The 17120-nt window shown below is 51.4% G+C and overlaps 5 protein-coding genes across 5 annotated transcripts; 3 read left to right on the top strand and 2 right to left on the bottom strand.

The window, feature by feature from the left end:
• Positions 1-680: 680 nt before the first annotated feature.
• Positions 681-1712, bottom strand: PHYSODRAFT_306166 (hypothetical protein; the record flags this gene model as incomplete). The annotated part of the gene is made up of 1 exon (XM_009537968.1): positions 681-1712. One exon carries the CDS (start codon positions 1710-1712, stop codon positions 681-683), a length of 1032 nt encoding a protein of 343 aa, XP_009536263.1.
• Positions 1713-3909: 2197 nt separating this feature from the next.
• On the top strand, positions 3910-4299 carry PHYSODRAFT_435116 (hypothetical protein; the record flags this gene model as incomplete). The annotated part of the gene is made up of 1 exon (XM_009537969.1): positions 3910-4299. A coding segment is annotated over one exon (390 nt), but the record flags the coding sequence as incomplete, so codon positions are not given.
• A 617-nt stretch (positions 4300-4916) lies between these two features.
• PHYSODRAFT_526490 (hypothetical protein) lies at positions 4917-5204 on the top strand (the record flags this gene model as incomplete). The annotated part of the gene is made up of 1 exon (XM_009537970.1): positions 4917-5204. A coding segment is annotated over one exon (288 nt), but the record flags the coding sequence as incomplete, so codon positions are not given.
• A 6653-nt stretch (positions 5205-11857) lies between these two features.
• On the bottom strand, positions 11858-12529 carry PHYSODRAFT_526232 (hypothetical protein; the record flags this gene model as incomplete). Its single annotated transcript, XM_009537971.1, has 1 exon — positions 11858-12529. A coding segment is annotated over one exon (672 nt), but the record flags the coding sequence as incomplete, so codon positions are not given.
• A 601-nt stretch (positions 12530-13130) lies between these two features.
• On the top strand, positions 13131-14199 carry PHYSODRAFT_306168 (hypothetical protein; the record flags this gene model as incomplete). The annotated part of the gene is made up of 2 exons (XM_009537972.1): positions 13131-13662; positions 13721-14199. The coding sequence occupies 2 exons, from the start codon at positions 13131-13133 to the stop codon at positions 14197-14199; spliced, it is 1011 nt and encodes a 336-aa protein (XP_009536267.1).
• Between the last annotated feature and the right edge of the window lie 2921 nt (positions 14200-17120).

A 17120-nucleotide genomic window follows, 5' to 3' on the forward strand; every position in this document is an offset into this window, starting at 1 on the left:
CCTAAGAAGAGCTCCATCTTCTTGTGCGACTCCTTTACAACTCCAATTGTGGTTGAATCGACTTCTGCAACTGTCAACCGCTTTGTAACGTCGTCGATTAGTTGACACATTGCCACACAAGGACGGCAGCACACGGTCCGAGAGCTTTGGTCGCCCGGTTTAGGCAGAGAAAGCCCGTACGTAACTTGATGTATTGGGCACTTAGAGCAATCGGGGTGGCTGTCCGTGTCGATATCAAAGCCGCTTCCATACTTGAGCCACTCCCTCAATATTGACAATTTGGGTAACAGCTCGATCGATGCTTCAGGAAGTAACTCGCGTACAATTCGCTCTAGCAGCCTGAAATTGTCGTTCACCAAAAAACCCGTTACGTAATCAACGGCACAACGCGCTTGCACCTCACCATGAGTCAATGCACCAGCAAGTCGATAAGACGTGCTTCTGGGAATACTACCCCCGCGCGCACGGTACTGCTCATAAATGACCGTAATTGATTTTCGGCGTTGAATTGACGGAGCGATCTGTTTTTTGCCATCAACCTTGACAGTCTTCGTCCCCCAAGAAAGAAAAGCTACATTGTCCATTGACAAGACATGCCGGATAGCTTCATCTATTGTGCTTTTTTCGTACTTAGCTCGCGACCACTTCGGCTTTTCGATCCGACCCTCCACTAGAAGCACTTAGAGATCCTTTTGCCCCGCCATATAGTTTTTTCTGCCAAATGAAAACTCTTCGATCTGCTCCGCCGTGTTCGTCAAAGTTGATAGAGGAAACGCGTCACACAACAGGGCTCGAACACACCACCGCTCACCTGATCCACGTTTTGTAGCCATGAAGACGCGGACTGGTGTCGCGATTGTAGAGATTGTAGAGATCTGGCCTGGACTGATCCACGATCGAAACAGCTCCAGAAACACAGAAGCAGTTTGTTTACGACACAATATCGTGCAAATGTGACTCAGCAAGTTCCAAACCAGTCGCAACGCGACAGCTCGTTCTTGATGTTCACGTTCGATCCGGGGCTGATCTCCAAATGCATTTTGCGATTCCTGCTGACGCGGATCGTTGCCAGTCCCACAAGCACTTGATGACCAAAATGATTCAGAACAACGCCTTTCCTTTGACGGAAGTTTTTTCTTCATCATATTGATCTGTGTTTCTTCGCAAACCAGAAACTGCATCACAGCAAAAATGTCCACTCGTTTTCGAGCTTTAGGCGTTGGCGTGAAGATAGCCGGACTCAGGTACATTCCAGCTTCGTTTTGCGCACGCAGACCAGCAGACGCAGCCGGCCCTGCACCGACACTCACAGGAGACAATATATCCATGGCTCCACAATCACTCACATCTGACTCCGCACTCAAGTTTACAGGCGGCGATATATCCACATCTCCACAATCACTCCCATCGTCAATCAGCACATTCCGGACTCTTTGAGACTTCTGTCGCGTTGATCTTTTAGCCACACTTATTGCAGGATCCACGCTCGACACGGACAGCGCACGCTCACAGCCCTCCAGCGCCACAGCCGCTAAAGGTCGTCCTCGCGTCCGCGCACGCTTTACGGATGGAGAAAGTCCGTCACAGCTACAGCCACACCTCGAACACTTCCAACAGCCTGTTACAGGACAACGCGGCCTCTTGCAGCCGCACGTAATGTCGGGGAACTTGCTAGCCTCCGTCTCCCCGCGCTGACCTTCGTTCTCGCTCATTTGGATTTTGAATTCTGCGGGGGCCGAGGGGGAGAAATACCTCCGAGTGGACCGCCGACAAATCGAAGGATGCATGCACTGATACCACTGTGAAATGTCTAAAAACTCAAAATCCCTACGCTTCGCTTCATACAGCACTACTACTAGAGCGCTTGCGGCACGTGGGGGCATTGCTTCATGTGCCTAGCATCGCTATATTGCATGAAGCACATTTCTAACCGGCTGCCCAGCCAGAACACGATCCGAAGTACCATAACGCTTCGACTATTTCCGCATTATGTGTTTTTCTGTGTTCCCCTCAAATTGTGTTCCCTCTTAGCGGGATTTTCTGTTAAACCGTGCGGAAGGAATTACATACACGTACGGGAAACGGTCCTCTAGACCGCTTCCCGTAGGATCTATCAGCAAGATTTCGGAAATCGATCACTGTTTTCTAGTGACCCTGGCTTGATGGGAGAAGCCACTTGAACGCATCCTTTAGAGAAACTTCGAATAGAACGTACACATTCATTGGCTTTGTTGGGATGCCCACAACAATTCATTCACTCGACACTGTCGGAGTGGAAAGTGGCTTCGACGCTTGTGGGATCCGGAGTGCACATCGCTCTAATTGCTCTTGGTGACCGGCTGTACTAGTACCAGCTAGCGAAACCATAGGCACCAGGAAGCGCGCGACTCCCTCCATTCCTTGAACCATTCGCCAAGTTGCCCCAAAGACGTTCCAAGCCTTTGTGACCCCAGCCGAATCATGCGAGTTCTCCTGCTTCTACTGGTTCTGCTTGATCATAAATCTTATAGCCTGGTATACTGCGTGCACGATGATTTGATTTAGTAATCTATTCGGCTGTAATATTCTATTATACTTCCGAAGTTTATCATGGGTTTATTGTTGGAGACGGTTGTAGTACAGTAGTGAGCAGTAGTGATCACAGTCCAAAGAGAGTTCGATAACCATACGGGGGATAGAGATGAAGTTAGACCGTGCGATGCCACGAAGCCTTTTTGGGGGAACAATGGCCTCAGGACACGGCACTCTCGGCGATTACTGTACCTGTACATACCGTGACTACTTTACTGTTCAGAAGCACGTGTGATTTAGTGCTCTTGCTTAGAGAACACCAGGATTTCAAGGTATGCATCGCTAACTAGCCGCTACCAAGGGAGTCCTCCCGGGCTCAAGTACGTCGACCGAAAGCTCTAATAGGTAATCTGCAAGCTTGGAGCTCCGCAGCACGTCCTCGAGTTCATCCTTACGCGGACAACGCCGAATCTGAGGAATGGCTGGGGCTGCTAAAGGAGAACGCTTGCACGCGCTCGAGTGGATGATGCCGGTCGTGGAGTCTGGCCTTGCGAAATGTTTGGTCAACTCGTGAGATCACATTTTGCTCGTATATTATTTAACCGATGTTCACCTACTTAGTAGATCACATCTAGCTAGTTTAGAACTGCAGTATTATTTAACCTATGTTCACCTACTTAGTCAATGAGATTCGGCGTTGGATCAAGAAACACACAATACTAGGGCTTCGCGGGGGCTGAGATAGTAGTGGTTCTCACCAGAGCTGGGCAAAATTGTATTGCGATTGTAAGATTGATGGATATTGACGCTTACAATCTTCCTGTCCATATTGATTGCAATCTCGTTCCGTGATTGCAAAGATTGTCCCCGGCGCCGAAACCAATTGATCCCGCCAATACGATTGTCACAATCGAGCCAAAGAAAGAAAACCAGTCGTTGGTGCACCCGTATGGTGCAATGCGAGCCAAACGCTGACGCATTCCCGCGCGCTGCAAGCTTAAGCCCTCTTCTAGCCCTGCATCATTAGCCTATTCACTCCCTGGTACTCAATCAGAACTCCGCCGACATGAAGAACGCCGACATCGTCAGCGTCCTGTTCAAGAATCCCACCACCACCAACCGCACGCGCTGCGTCTGCAGCTGAAGCACGCGGGGTACAAGAACCTGATCTCGCATCTTCAATGCCACCACCACGGCTACAAGGAAGCCGCAGCAACGTGCATCAAGAACGCTTCCGCCCCCACGGCCACCATGTTTGCTCACAAGGATGCCGCCAACACGTACGGCTGGACCAAGCTCGTGGCTCTGAAGAACTTCCCCTTCGCGCACGTGGACGATCCCGTGATTCGCGACACCGTCCGCTTCAAGCCAATGGATAAAAGGACGCTGCTGAAGCGGATGGTGTCGCTTGTTGGCGTCGTTGACGTTAAGGTCTGCGACGAACTCGCAGTGGAGAAGTTTGTGCTTGTCTTCGATGGCTTTACTGACGCCGCGGAACATGCGATCGCCATTTTTGCCGCCACGAAAAAGGGCATTCGGTTTCTCGCATTTTCGCCTTTCCAGGACGAGGCCTCCCAGACCGCGTCGGAGCACATCGCCTTCCTGGACCTGGTCCTAGATCACTACGGGTTGGATGTAGCCAACATGATTGCTATTGTGGCGGATAATATGGAGACGAATAAGGCCATCGCACGTCGCATCAAGGTGCCAATGATTGGCTGTGCTACCCACCGCTTCAACCTCGCGGTTCGTCAGTGGATCGAGCCGCACATGCCTCTTATCAAAAAGGTGAGCTCGCTGATGAAAAGACTGAAGACAGTGAAGCGTGTAGCCAAGTTGAAACTGAATGGGTGCAAATACAAGCCCCTCCCGCTTCATGAGCTGCGCTGGAGTGGCTGCTACCGAATGCTGAAACGCTTTGAGGACCTGCAACGCTTTCTCCACTTGTTCGTGGACGACTGTGACATTTAACGGGAAGAAGAGGAAGACGGCGAGGCTGACGTGGTGTCCAGCAGCGAGAGCAGCACCGGGTTGCGCCGGATCCCGATGGTGGATCTGATACCTTCGGCAGGAGAGCAGAGAAAAATTTCTGAGCTACTAGACGAAATGACAGCTTTCGACGTGATCACGACTCGACTTCAACGCCAGGACATGACCATTACCACGGTTTGAGATATGTTCGACGTTGTTATGGAAGGGCATGGGGTTTGGATGACTATCTAGCTGTCAACGGGCAAATTGTTGAATTCCCCGACTTTGAAGCTGGCATTGTAAAAGTGCAAAGCGGCTCGGAGAAGTCGCTGCTCGCGGCCGAGCGAAAGGCTGTCTCGCGCTTGTTGCGTTCGCAACACTCGACAGCTCACCAACCCAACGACGCGCCTCCGGCACCTCCGGTAGCTCGCTCGAAGCGCAAGCGCGCTGCCCAAGCGCTCGACAATGCGCTGTCCAAGAAGGCCCGCCTGCGAACTACCAAGGCGTCGAAGTACCTTGAAACGGGGTGGATTCCTGCTACTTCAGTAGTGGCAGAGCGCTTCTTCTCCATGGTCAAGAGCTCCGTTGGGTACCTGCGCAAGAGCATGAGCGCGTCTACGCTGGAGACGGTGATGTTTTTGAAGTTGAACTGGGACTTGGTTACCCTGGGCTCGGTGTCGGCGGCGATCGAGCGCTCTAACGAAGCCGGAGCATATAGTTGACAGTGATGACGAGTAGCAACTTGCAATATTTTGAAGGCTCGCAAGGTTTGAAGTTGTGAGTTACAATAAATACCGTAGTATTGATTGTTGTCCTCAATCAATAGTACAAATTGAGATTTCCCCAGCTTTGGGTTCTCACGGTTGGAAGGTCCGCAGGTTTCATCAACCAATAGGATTTACCTGCAAATCTGCAGTCAAACCTGCAGCAAGTCACAAAGTATGTGTTGAGCTGCAGCACCACGTCACAGATTATGTGCTGTACACAAGGCAACTTGCATGTTGCAGAGAGTGATGGTCGTCGAAGCTTCGCGAAGCGCTGATCAAGTTTGTCAGGGCTCTAGATTGTAGGAACTAGAGCGAACTGCTAAGGTCTCGTAGGTAAAGCTTTTGATTCAATCTCACTTAGAAGAGTTCAAGTCGGTTTTGGTTATGAGCCCAAATACGCTGGGTCCTAATGACGTGCTGAGCGAGGACAACTATTTCCTGTGGGAATTCAACTGCCGCATGACACTCGCGAGGAAGGACCTGCTGGACCACGTGGAGATAAATCCAGAAGATGCAGCTAAGCGGGGGACCGAGACGTGGAAAGCCGCCGATTTCAAGGCGCTGGCTGTCATCTCGAAGTTACTGAGTCCAGTGTACCAGTCGATGATCCGAGAATTCAAGTCTACCAAGGATGCGTGGGAAACGCTGCGCGAGTTCTTCGTCAAGCAGAATCTTCACAACCGCGTCCAGCTTCGGAAGCACCTGCACGAGTTCCAAATGGCATCTGGGGCTTATTTGATGGACCACCTACTGAAGTTCGATGACCTCTTTCTGCGACTTTCGGCTGTTGGTGACCCGCTGAGCGACGACGAGAAGCTCGTGATCCTTCTGGGGAGTTTGTCGAGCGAGTATGACGCCATGCTGAAGATTATTGAGGCTCACTCATCCGTGACTCTGATGGATGCGAAGGAGATGCTGCGCCGCGAGTCGGAGACGCTCAAGAAACGCGAGCAGCAAGAGGAAGCGTTTAACGTGTCTGCGCGTGGTGGAAATGGAAGCACAAGACGACGGAACAATGCAGGGTCACGCGGGACCCAGGCAAGCCAGCATGGGCATGGAGGCGGGCGGCATGGAAGCCGTCGTGGTGGTGGCCAGCAGCGCCAACCATGTGGAGGTCGTGGAGCGTCGAGGTTTGATGGGCGATGCTTTGAATGTAACCAGTTCGGCCACAAGCGTGCAGAGTGCCCAACGCTCAGTAAGAATGACGACGGAGATGAGTTTGTGTTCGCCGCGACGAGGGAGGCATCGACGGCATGGCTGCTGGATAGTGGAGCCAGCACGCACGTGACGCACAGCCGGCAAGATTTCGTGGAGTTCCGAGAGCTGCAGAGCGCGATGGATATTGTAGTAGTCAGCGGACAACGCCTACGCGCGATGGGAGTGGGAACTGTGCGCTTCCTGATTGGCGGCAGCCGGCTGATGGTTGATCAAGGTGACTGAAGTACTGTATGTTCCGGACCTCGACCGGAGACTGCTGTCGATTCCGTCGTTGGTGGCCAAGGGTGCTTCTGTGGAGTTTTCTGGTAATGGGTGCACTATCAGTTTTGAAGGGAGATTGGTTGCTCGTGTAGAGAAGGGGAAAATTATTTGTCTGGAACGTGGTGGCGACGACGGATGAGGAGCGCGGCAAGGACGTTGCAGCATCGGCGGAGCTGTCCCCTGGCAGCCTGTGGCACGAGCAGCTGGGGCATGTGTCGAAGAAGAAGATGATGTTGGTGTCGCGCGCTGCGGAGGGCGTTCCGAGCTTTGGTCAAGATGATGATGTGCCAGTTGACGTACCCTGTGCTGGCTGTTCGTGTGGCAAGATGACTGTGAGCCCGTTCTCAAGACAGTCCGGCAGTAGCGTGAAGACCGCAGGATTGCTGGGCCTCGTACACTCCGACGTCATGGGTCTAATGAAGCCTCAGTCGAAAGGGGGAGCGCGTTTCGTAGTGACGTTTGTCGATGATTATTCTCGCTACGTGCACATGTATCTGATCAAGGCGAAGTCGGATGTATTTGCTCGGTTTGTGGAGTACAAGGCGCTCGTGGAAGCGCAGACCGGTCGCCGTATTCGCTGCTTGCGCAGTGATAACGGAGGATAGTATGTGAACAAGAGGTTTGGGGACTTTTTCGCGGCTCATGGGATCGTGCACCAGACCTCCACGCCTCACACTCCGCAGCAAAATGGTCTCGCTGAGCGTATGAACCGCACGCTGGTTGAGATGACACGCTCAATGTTGTACCACCGCGAAATGGCTCGTGAGTGGTGGGGTGAAGCTCTGAGTACGGCTGTGTATTTGTCGAACCGCGTACCGAACACTGCTCGCCCTCAAACTACTCCCCATGAAGTTTTCACAGGACACAAGCCTGACCTGAGCCACCTGCGAGTCTTCGGATCGAGAGGATACGTTCAGGTTGACAAGTCACGTCGGAGCAAGTGGGATGCCCGAGCTCACGCATGCATCTTTCTCGGGTACGCTCCTGGCTCGAAGGCCTATCGCGTTTGGGATGCTGAAGATGAGCGTATCGTGACTACCAGGACCATCACCTTGGATGAGCGTCCTGCTGACAACTATCGCACTGTGGTTCACGTGACGAGGCAGGCTCCGTTGGAGTTCGACGAGGATGTGAGTACCTCGCAGCTGCCACACCAACCGGTTTTTCCTGCGACGGACAACAGCGGAGACGTTGAAATGACCGAGGTCGATGGTGATCCCGTCGACATGGAAGTCGATGCAGTACCAGACGCACTGGTTCGCCGTGGCGAAGGTGAGATGTCTCGCAGAGGGGGAGAACCACTTGTAATCCCAGTTTCAGAGCCGAGCTCGAACGTTACAGCTGCTCGACAACTCACCAGCCAGTCCTCTCTATGTCAAGCAGCTCTGATTCCATCGTCCATGCGCACTGGTGAAACCTCGCTGTTTGACCCAACTAGACCTCGTCAAGTTCGTATTTCGGCGCCCCACCAACCGCGTCTGCTGACAAGTGCTCAAGAAGCAAGAACCCCGGCATTACCAGCGTTACCACCGCGTGAAGGCAATGGAGAGACTGGGGAAGCCGAACGACTGCTGCTGGAGAATGGCGAAACCGATCCGACAAGTGGACAAGATGCGACGGGAGATGGCTACACTTCGGACGGAAGCATTGGTGAGCCGGACAGCAAGCGCCCGAGAATCGACGACGAGTACGAGATTGCTCTTGCTGCCTCGGAAAGTATTCCCAACTCGTTCCGTGAAGCGATGCGTTCTGCCGACTCGGACAAGTGGAAGGAGGCGTGTCGCGCTGAAATCCGAGCTCATGTGCGCAACCACACTTGGGATTTAGTTAACCGTCCGCCCGGTGTTCGAGTGATCGGGCACAAGTGAGTCTTTGCCCTTGAACGCGATGAACACGGAAACATTATCCGGTACAAGGCGCGTTTAGTTGCTCTCGGTTGCTTCCAGACGTATGGTGTTGACTACACATCTACCTGCTCTCCTGTTGCCAGTCTTAACACGGTGCGGATTTTTCTTGCGGTGTGCTGCCAGCTCGGATACATGGTGAAGCAGTACGATGTTGAAACGGTCTTTCTAAACGGCGACCTCGACGAGGAAGTGTACATGGTGCCGCCTGAGTGTATCAATGTTCGTGAAGGCATGGTGTGTCGCCTTCGTCGCAGTCTCTATGGCTTAAAGCAAGCCGCCGCTGTGTGGCACAAGACCATTCGAAGTGTGTTCATCGCCCTGGGATTCAAGCAGTGCAAGTCGGATCCCTGCCTGTTCGTTCGAGTTCGTCACAATGGACCCGTTTTCATCGTCCTGTATGTCGATGATCTGCTTATCGGATGTGCGGCCGAAGAAGAGGCGTCGAGTATTGCAGAGGCATTGGGTGCACGTTTTCATCTCAAGTCACTTGGAGATGCTCGCTTTATTCTCGGAATGTAGCTTCGCTACAACACGCAGTATGGAGAGCTTTTCGTTTGTCAGGCGCAATACATTTCGCGAATCATTGAGCGATTTGGCCAAGCAGAGGCGCACCCTGTCCGAAACCCGAGAGTCGTCGGACAAGATCTGCGTGCAAGTGACGAACACCCAAGGATGAACGAGAAAAAGCCATATCGCGAGCTTGTTGGCTCACTTCTCTACGTTGCTAATGCAACCCGGCCCGACATTTATGTCGCAGTCAGCATTCTATCGCAACACCTCGAGGATCCACGTGAAATGCATTGGAAGGCGGCTGTGCGCGTGCTACGGTACCTCAAGGCTACACTCACTACTGGTGTTGAGTATTGGCGCGGAACTCAGATGCGTTTGCGCGTCTTCAGCAATGCAAACTGGGGAAGCGATCTATCTACTCGCCGATCGACATCAGGCGTGCTTCTGTAGCCGTGTGGTGGACCAGTCGTGTTCAAGGCGAAGAAACAGGCGACCGTCGCGCTATCTTCGGCCGAAGCCGAGTACATGGCGCTTGCGGTGACGGTGCAGGAAGTGATGTGGGTGCGACAGCTGCTCGGAGAGATGCTGGTGGGAGATACGTGTGCTACTGAAGTCTTCATCGATAACAAGGCAGCGATCAGCGTGGCGAGCAACAGCGGGTACACCCCACGCGCCAAGCACATCGACCTCCGCGTGCACTTCGTTCGTGATCAAGTCGAAAACGGAACGATCAAGGTCCAGCGTGTGCGCTTTGCTCAACAACTGACAGACTACCTTACCAAGCCACTCCGACTCCGCGGTTCATGATACTGGTGAAGGCAAGTGGCGTTATCAGCAGCGGCGATCCTGGAATGCAAGTTGAGGGGGAGTGTTGAGCTGCAGCACCACGTTACAGATTATGTGCTATACACAAGGGCAACTTGCATGTTGCAGAGAGTGATGGTCGTCGAAGCTTCGCGAAGCGCTGATCAAGTTTGTCAGGGTTCTAGATTGTAGGAACTAGAGCGAACTGCTAAGGTCTCGTAGGTAAAGCTTTTGATTCAATCTCATTTTCCATTCTACACTGCATCGCAAAAGAAGAGTTCAAGTCGTTTTTGTATACTGGCTAACCTGCAATGCACTTTCTGAACACACCTGCAGGTTTACGCTGATTGGTTAGATTTACGTGCAACCTGCAAATCTACCAACCGTGAGAACCACTAGTGTCCAAATATCACCAACAATTCGGCATCAAGCTCCCAGGAACAGCAATCACCGTGGCGATTAGACAGCGCCTAAGACATGCGTATCCAGGCCTCTATAGTTATTATAGCAGTTAACATAAGTAGAGATTCTCTTTACCACTGCAATAATGCCTTCACAGGAACATCCAAATACTTTAAGCAAAATAATGTTTTTCGATTAAATATTATTATATTATTAGATTTAATCGCACAGATAAATCACGCACCCAGCAACAGCGGCTGACAACGCCTTCCGTGCTGTGGGGGTTGTACCTATCGCGCGTGAGGACTCCTCGTTGGTCCGCTTTTCGGGTTCTATCGTTAAATAAATATCACTCGTATTCATCCACGACTTTGGACATATGCAGTGGAAGCGATGGAGACATACTGACCAATTTTGACTTGGTACTTAGACGCCGCTTACACCGAAAACACCAAGAGTTTGCATATTAGCAACAATAATACGGTTTCACCTGCACGCACAACAAAAAGTCTTAGTTCTCAAACAAAATTAGTACTTCGAAGTATTTAATAGTACCAACTCCGATATACTGGCACTTAGGCGAAACAATGTTGATCAACACGATTTACCACATAGTAGCCCAATTTTAATTGGGCTAATTATTTATTCATTTAAAAATGATCGACAGCGCTGAACCCCTTTACGATGTACGCCTCCGCTTGGTACCTGCCCCCGCAGGTTCCTCATTTGCAGAAAGACACCTGCCAACCTCTGCTTTTGTCAGATTTTCAGATAGCCACTGTACAGTACCTTCATTTTGCCGACTAATAGCGGAGCGGATAGTAGCGCGAGAGCTGTCGTCCTGGAAAGTGGTATTTTCAAGCACCCATAACAGCCACGTACCGTCGAGCCCTTTTAATACGAGCTCCACACGATCGTTTTCCGACATCCACCCAGCCACCTCAATATGATCCGGGTATGATAAAACGGGAAAGACTGCAAAAGGGACACTTGACGATACTCCGTTCTCGAGTAGCCATCTGAGAAGTACCAGCAACTTGTTCTGTCTCCCAGCAATAGCGACATATTCACGCTTTTCCGTCTCGTTCCGAAGCATGAAAAATTACCGAACCATTGTTGCGTATCCTCCTTGCAAGGCATGGTCCAGCATGAAGCACACATAGAAACCAAACCCTTTTGAGTGAAATCCTCCAAAGACTTCAGTATTTTGCACCACAACGAAGATGCAGGAGATGCGTTCTGGTCGGATAGCTGCTTCAACATCCCCTGAAAACACCAGCTGCTTGAAAACTGCGCCCTGGGATTTACTGAGTAGTCATGTCGGTAGTGCTGAATAAGCTCGAGAAGGAGCCGCATGGGTCCTTGACAGACATGGACAGCCAAGCCCAAATCAGGAACTGACTGTCTCGAATTATCAGCCAGGCAAGTCACTACATCCCAATCGCACTCCCAGACTGCTTGCTCGATCCAGTTACCCCTCTGTGACTCTGCTTCGTTGTCATTGAACCACTTTACCACCTCCAAGTGACCATTGGAAACTGCCCCGTACATGGCTGAATCACCGCACCCTTCGGGTCTGTTATCGTGCAGCCAGCGCACAACATCTAGGTGGCCTTTACTTGCCGCCTGCTCCATTGCGCTTTTGGTACAACCTTCGGTTCGGTTGGTGTGTTTCCCCGCCGCTGCATCCATCGCCTTTGTTGTGCAGCCCTCCGAGCGGTACATGTGCAACCACTGTACGACTTTGAGGTGGCCAGCTTCGGCCGCTTTATCCATTGCGCCCGTATCAAATTGGGAGGGAAAATGGTCATCCAGCCACTGCACAATGGGTAAATGCCCATTTTCGGCCGCATTACGCGCAGCAAATGCCGAACAGTGTTTTCTACAGTGCTCCAACACCCACTTGACAATGTCCAAATGACCACCAAAGGCGGCTACATCAATTGGATCGGAGGGGCATGATCTTGAACAATCTGTGTGTTCGTGGATCCATTGTAGGATATGTAGATGCCCGTATTGCGCCGCACTAATTAGCGCCTCCTCCGAGCGAGCACTCTCGAAATGCTCATATAACCATTTAACCTTTTCAAAATGCCCATTTTCCACAACGCAAGAGATTGTATCGTCCTCGTAAGTAGCATCAGTGTGCTCATTTAGCCATTGTACGTAGATGACCATTAACAGCAGCATAGTAAAACACTGCATCATCATAAACTCCGCGCTTGGTCGTGAAGCCACTTCATCAGCTCAAAATGACCCTGCGCAGCAGCCTCTTCAAGACAATGTTTGAAGTCAGATTTCCAAGGCCCTCGATGATCTCGCCGTCCCATCGTCCACTCGAAAACATGCTTGTGGCCACTTCGAGCTGCCGCATCCACCACAGCTTTCCAGTTAGGCGCCGTCCGAGCGAAAATGAACTCGAGAATGTGAATTGGGAAGCCATGTTCGCATGCCGCTTCGAGCACTTTCTCATTGATCAGAAGTACGACGTGTGGCAATGTCGCTGGCAGGCATTTACGGCAGATGATACGAGCTCGAGGCGGCCTGACCCAGCGAGATGACCTCTGCATAGTTCCACGCAGTTTGAAGACTGATAATGTGAGGATTTAGATTTTGATTCTAACTGACAATCACTCTTGATGAGTAAGGTTTCTAATCAGACGGATCCATCACTTCAACTAACGTTAGTTGTCTTGAACAATGTATAGCAAAGTGCAACCCCGCTCTGATTGGTCACTTTGCATCATCCTCCAAGGTTTTCTTTCAGTCGGCAAAAACGATGGAGAAGCGCTGGGGCGTCTTAGCGCCCTGGACGTCGGTCCTCCGGCTGCTGTTCCACCCACTAGACGCCTCAGGGCGTTCTTTGCCTCCGCTCTTCTCCTTACGCAAAGAGTGGGACGCAGAGCGGGACTGTGAGATTCTGGTGCGGTACCAGGCGGAGCTTCACGCCTGCGCTACGGCGGAGGCGTGCGTCCGTGACCTGGTTCAACACTGTGGCGTCCACCAGCACCACAAGCCTCGTCGGGCATATATTAATGCATTGGCGAAAATCGCAGCTATGGATAAGAGATTGAGAGAAGACAAACCTGGCGTGGAGATTCGGGTGCCCATTGAGACCAAGAGCGGGTTTGACGGACTGTCGACGATCCGCAAGGCGGAACGAATGATACAAGAGGAGTGGAGGGAGTCCTCTCAGCTAGAAGTGCAGCCGCTCTTGATGAGATGCACGTTTGTGCTGCAGCCTGTCGTGGTGAACGAGCTGGAAAAGAACACGATTGACTCGGCTATGACTGCAAAATATCGAGCACTTGGTCCGTGACAATATGTGGTTTTCTCGGGTCACATTCAGGGGGTTCAAGCTGATTACAGACACTGCAAACGGAAGCAACAAGCTGAAGAAGCAGCACGCTTTCGGTCAGCTGATGACCAGCCTAATTGACAGTACACGGCGCAGGCGTGAACTACCTACGACGCTCACTTTGGACATCGAGGTGGTCAATCCGAACAAAATGCGTCAGATCGACACTCTTTCGATCACGACGTACAGAATCCCGCCGCGTAAGAAGATTGAGGCGATGCTTTCCGCTATGGCACGGAGCCAATCCACCAGGAAGCTAACGCTCAGCTTGTTAATGAACTTAAATGATGTCGGCGATACTGCGCACTGGTGGAAGTGGGTGGCGTACGCGTTTTTCTCGAAGCGAGCCTGCTCCTCCCTCGACGAACTCGCTCTTACGTGGATTAGCTCGATGACGGTAAATGACATCGAGGCATTTTGCAGCGTTCTCGAGTCTGAACATCCAGAGGAAGACCACGAGGGATGGTCGAGGAGCGAGATGCAACCTTAATGGCGAATGCTCCAATTCGATGGGATATCAGTGAGCAAGGAGACCCGCTATTTGAATGGGGTGTTTCAGGCGGTTCCACCTACAGCCCATCGGTAGGGCTTCCCGCCTGTCCACCGAGTGCAAACTGACATTGTTAAGCGTGCTACAAGGCGAAAGGTTCTTCCCGGCAACCGAAATGAACAAGCGACGTCATTTCCTGCTGTCCCCAGTCAATCTTCAGGGTCTAGACGCGTACGTGGCCTCCAATATTTTTGAAATTGCGGCCGCGCCAATACTTCGGAAAGTGTATGTGGAGCTCTTCCGCTGAAAACCATCATAAAAAAGATTGCATCTTTAGATTCCTTTAATCGCGCAATTGCGAGATGAAGCCGCAGCGAAAGATCGATTCCGATCACCTTATTTCAGTCTGTAGTTAATTTATATCTCTGACTGAAAGTAATTACCGAGGTGCCACGCAAGTCGCGCACACTCAATTTCATCATGCAAGCTGTATCACAGCGGATATGGTCGTCACCAGCTCCGCTAATCTGCAGCAAGTACCTGCGGACAAGTAGCGGCCTCTTGCCTCACGTTGCCTTTCTAATCGATGAGTTTCTGGTTGATTCGTTGGATCAGAAAGTTCTACAAGCAGCATGCTAAAGTGGTGCCCCACTGTACATTCTGGAGTTCATTGCGGCTCGAACACTGCTTGACTGGAAGGATGTGGTAAATGCAGCAGCCCAAGGCGGACACGTTCACGTCTTCAGGTGGATGGCAGGCCTCCAAGACGAACGAGGACCGTGGAGGGCTGACTTTCACGAGTGTTTCGATTATGCTGCAAGATATGGTCATAGTGAGCTCGTGAAGTGGCTCTACCATCAACAAACACTGACCATTCATAGGTGTACACTTCATTCGGCTGCTTCCAATGGGCACCTCGCCCTCGCACAGTGGCTACACGAACACACCAACAGCATTTATATTTGGGAGACAATGCAGTGTGTTGTTGGACGTGGCCGTTTCGAAGTGGTGCGATGGTTGTATAAGACCTTCGAGATGGCTCGTAAATCACCGGCCATGTGGATGGCGGCGCAACACGGGCATCTGAATATCCTGCAGTGGCTACATCAACAGGGGAATTGTCTCGAATCTTGCGATAGCAGCGCTATGGACTCAGCAGCCCAAGGCGGGCATTTCCACATCGTGAAATGGTTGTTCGATAACTGTAGCAAGGGCTGCTCCAAATATGCTCCAGGGCATGCAGCTCGCAACGGGGATCTCGCAATGTTGCAGTGGCTGCACCAACACTACAGCAGTCAATTTGATTCTAGCGTGATGGATGACGCGGCGTACGGACGCCAGCTCGAAGTCGTCAAGTGGTTGCACGAGCACCGAACGGAGGGTTGTACCACCAGAGCGATGGACACAGCAGCAGGAGGTGGCCATCTACCAGTCGTGCAGTGGCTGCATGCCAATCGAGCAGAAGGGTGGGTGTACAATTCATGCTATGGACTGGGCTGTGGAAGAAGGCCACCTCGATGTTGTGCGATGGTTGCACGAAAACAGTGTGGGAGGATGCAGCGACTCTATGATGCACTTGGCTGCCCGCCGAGGCTATTTGGATATAGTAAAGTGGTGTAACGAGACAGGAAGAGGGAGGGATAGTGACAGTTTGGTAGCTGCTGCTTGGGAAGGCCATTTAGATGTTGTCTGTTATCTCGCTGAGGATAGAAGGCAACTTGGTTTTGGATGGGGTCTCGGCACTGCTGCCGCACGGGGTCATTTGCAAGTACATGTCGTGCTGGTGGACAACTACTATAGCTTTGGCACGATACTCGTATCTTGGAATACCCGCAACGCTATCGCGAACTGTATCAGGTAGACGCTAAGCCAGCTATCGGACCAGCAGGCGTCGACTGTTTTTGCTTCTTTGTGGTCTGGAATTCTCGAATCGGTAAATCAATTTCACTCAGGAGGGTTCTTGTCGTGTGTGGACATAGTGCTGGTTCAAGCGTTGCAACGAGGCTACGCAGCAATGGTTCGGCAATTCTTCGAAGGCAAAGACGAGTTGGTGAAAGGACAATACGTTGCAGTTGCAGGCGAGCAGCGTCAAATTCCACTGCTGCGGTGGCTGGTCAGAAATGGCACGCCGCTTGATGTTCCTACTGCTATCGAACTTGCCACAAAAAATTCGGAGCTAAATACTTTGAAGCGACGAGTTTGCTAGCCGAATGTGCCCGTGTTACACTCGTGCAAGAGCGACTTAGACAGAAGAAGTACGACGAACTGCTGCTCTGGGTACTTGACAAGTCTACCTCTTTGAGCGAAGGCTCTCGCACCACTATTCGCACTGCTATCAGGCAGCAGGATGATTCAGCTGAGTGGCTCGCCAACAACCTGTCCAATGACGAGGTTCGGAGTTGGTGCATTGAAGGAGGGATAATTGAAGTAAGACCTTCCAAAAGGAGACGGACGAATTAGAGAGCAGTCGCGGGGCAGTCTAGTTCGCGACACATGCACATATGTATGTTACGCATTGGTAAGAACTTTACGACGAAATGTAAGTGTTAGGTTAGTTAAGAAGCCGGTTTGCATCAAGATGGGTTCGTGGAATTAGATTTATCTATCGACGAAATGTAAGTGTAAGGTTAGTTAAGAAGCCGATTTCATCAAGATGGGTTCGTGGAATTAGATAAATCTTATTCCATCTAATTCCACGAACCCATCTTGATGCAAATCAGATTCTTAACTAACCTTACACTTACATTTCTTCGTCGAACGGTCAAGGATTATTTTTGCTAACGCTGCTGAATCATTGTGCTTTTCGAACAGCATATTGACTTGGCTACAGCATTAAGTTACAGCATAGCCAATGCTGAAGGAGGTCAGCCGCAGCGAGGGCATGATTCACGCTAATACTTGTATGCGCATTTTCATCTAGA

The sequence above is a fragment of the Phytophthora sojae genome (assembly GCF_000149755.1).
Source record: "Phytophthora sojae unplaced genomic scaffold PHYSOscaffold_11, whole genome shotgun sequence".
NCBI lineage: Eukaryota > Oomycota > Peronosporomycetes > Peronosporales > Peronosporaceae > Phytophthora > Phytophthora sojae.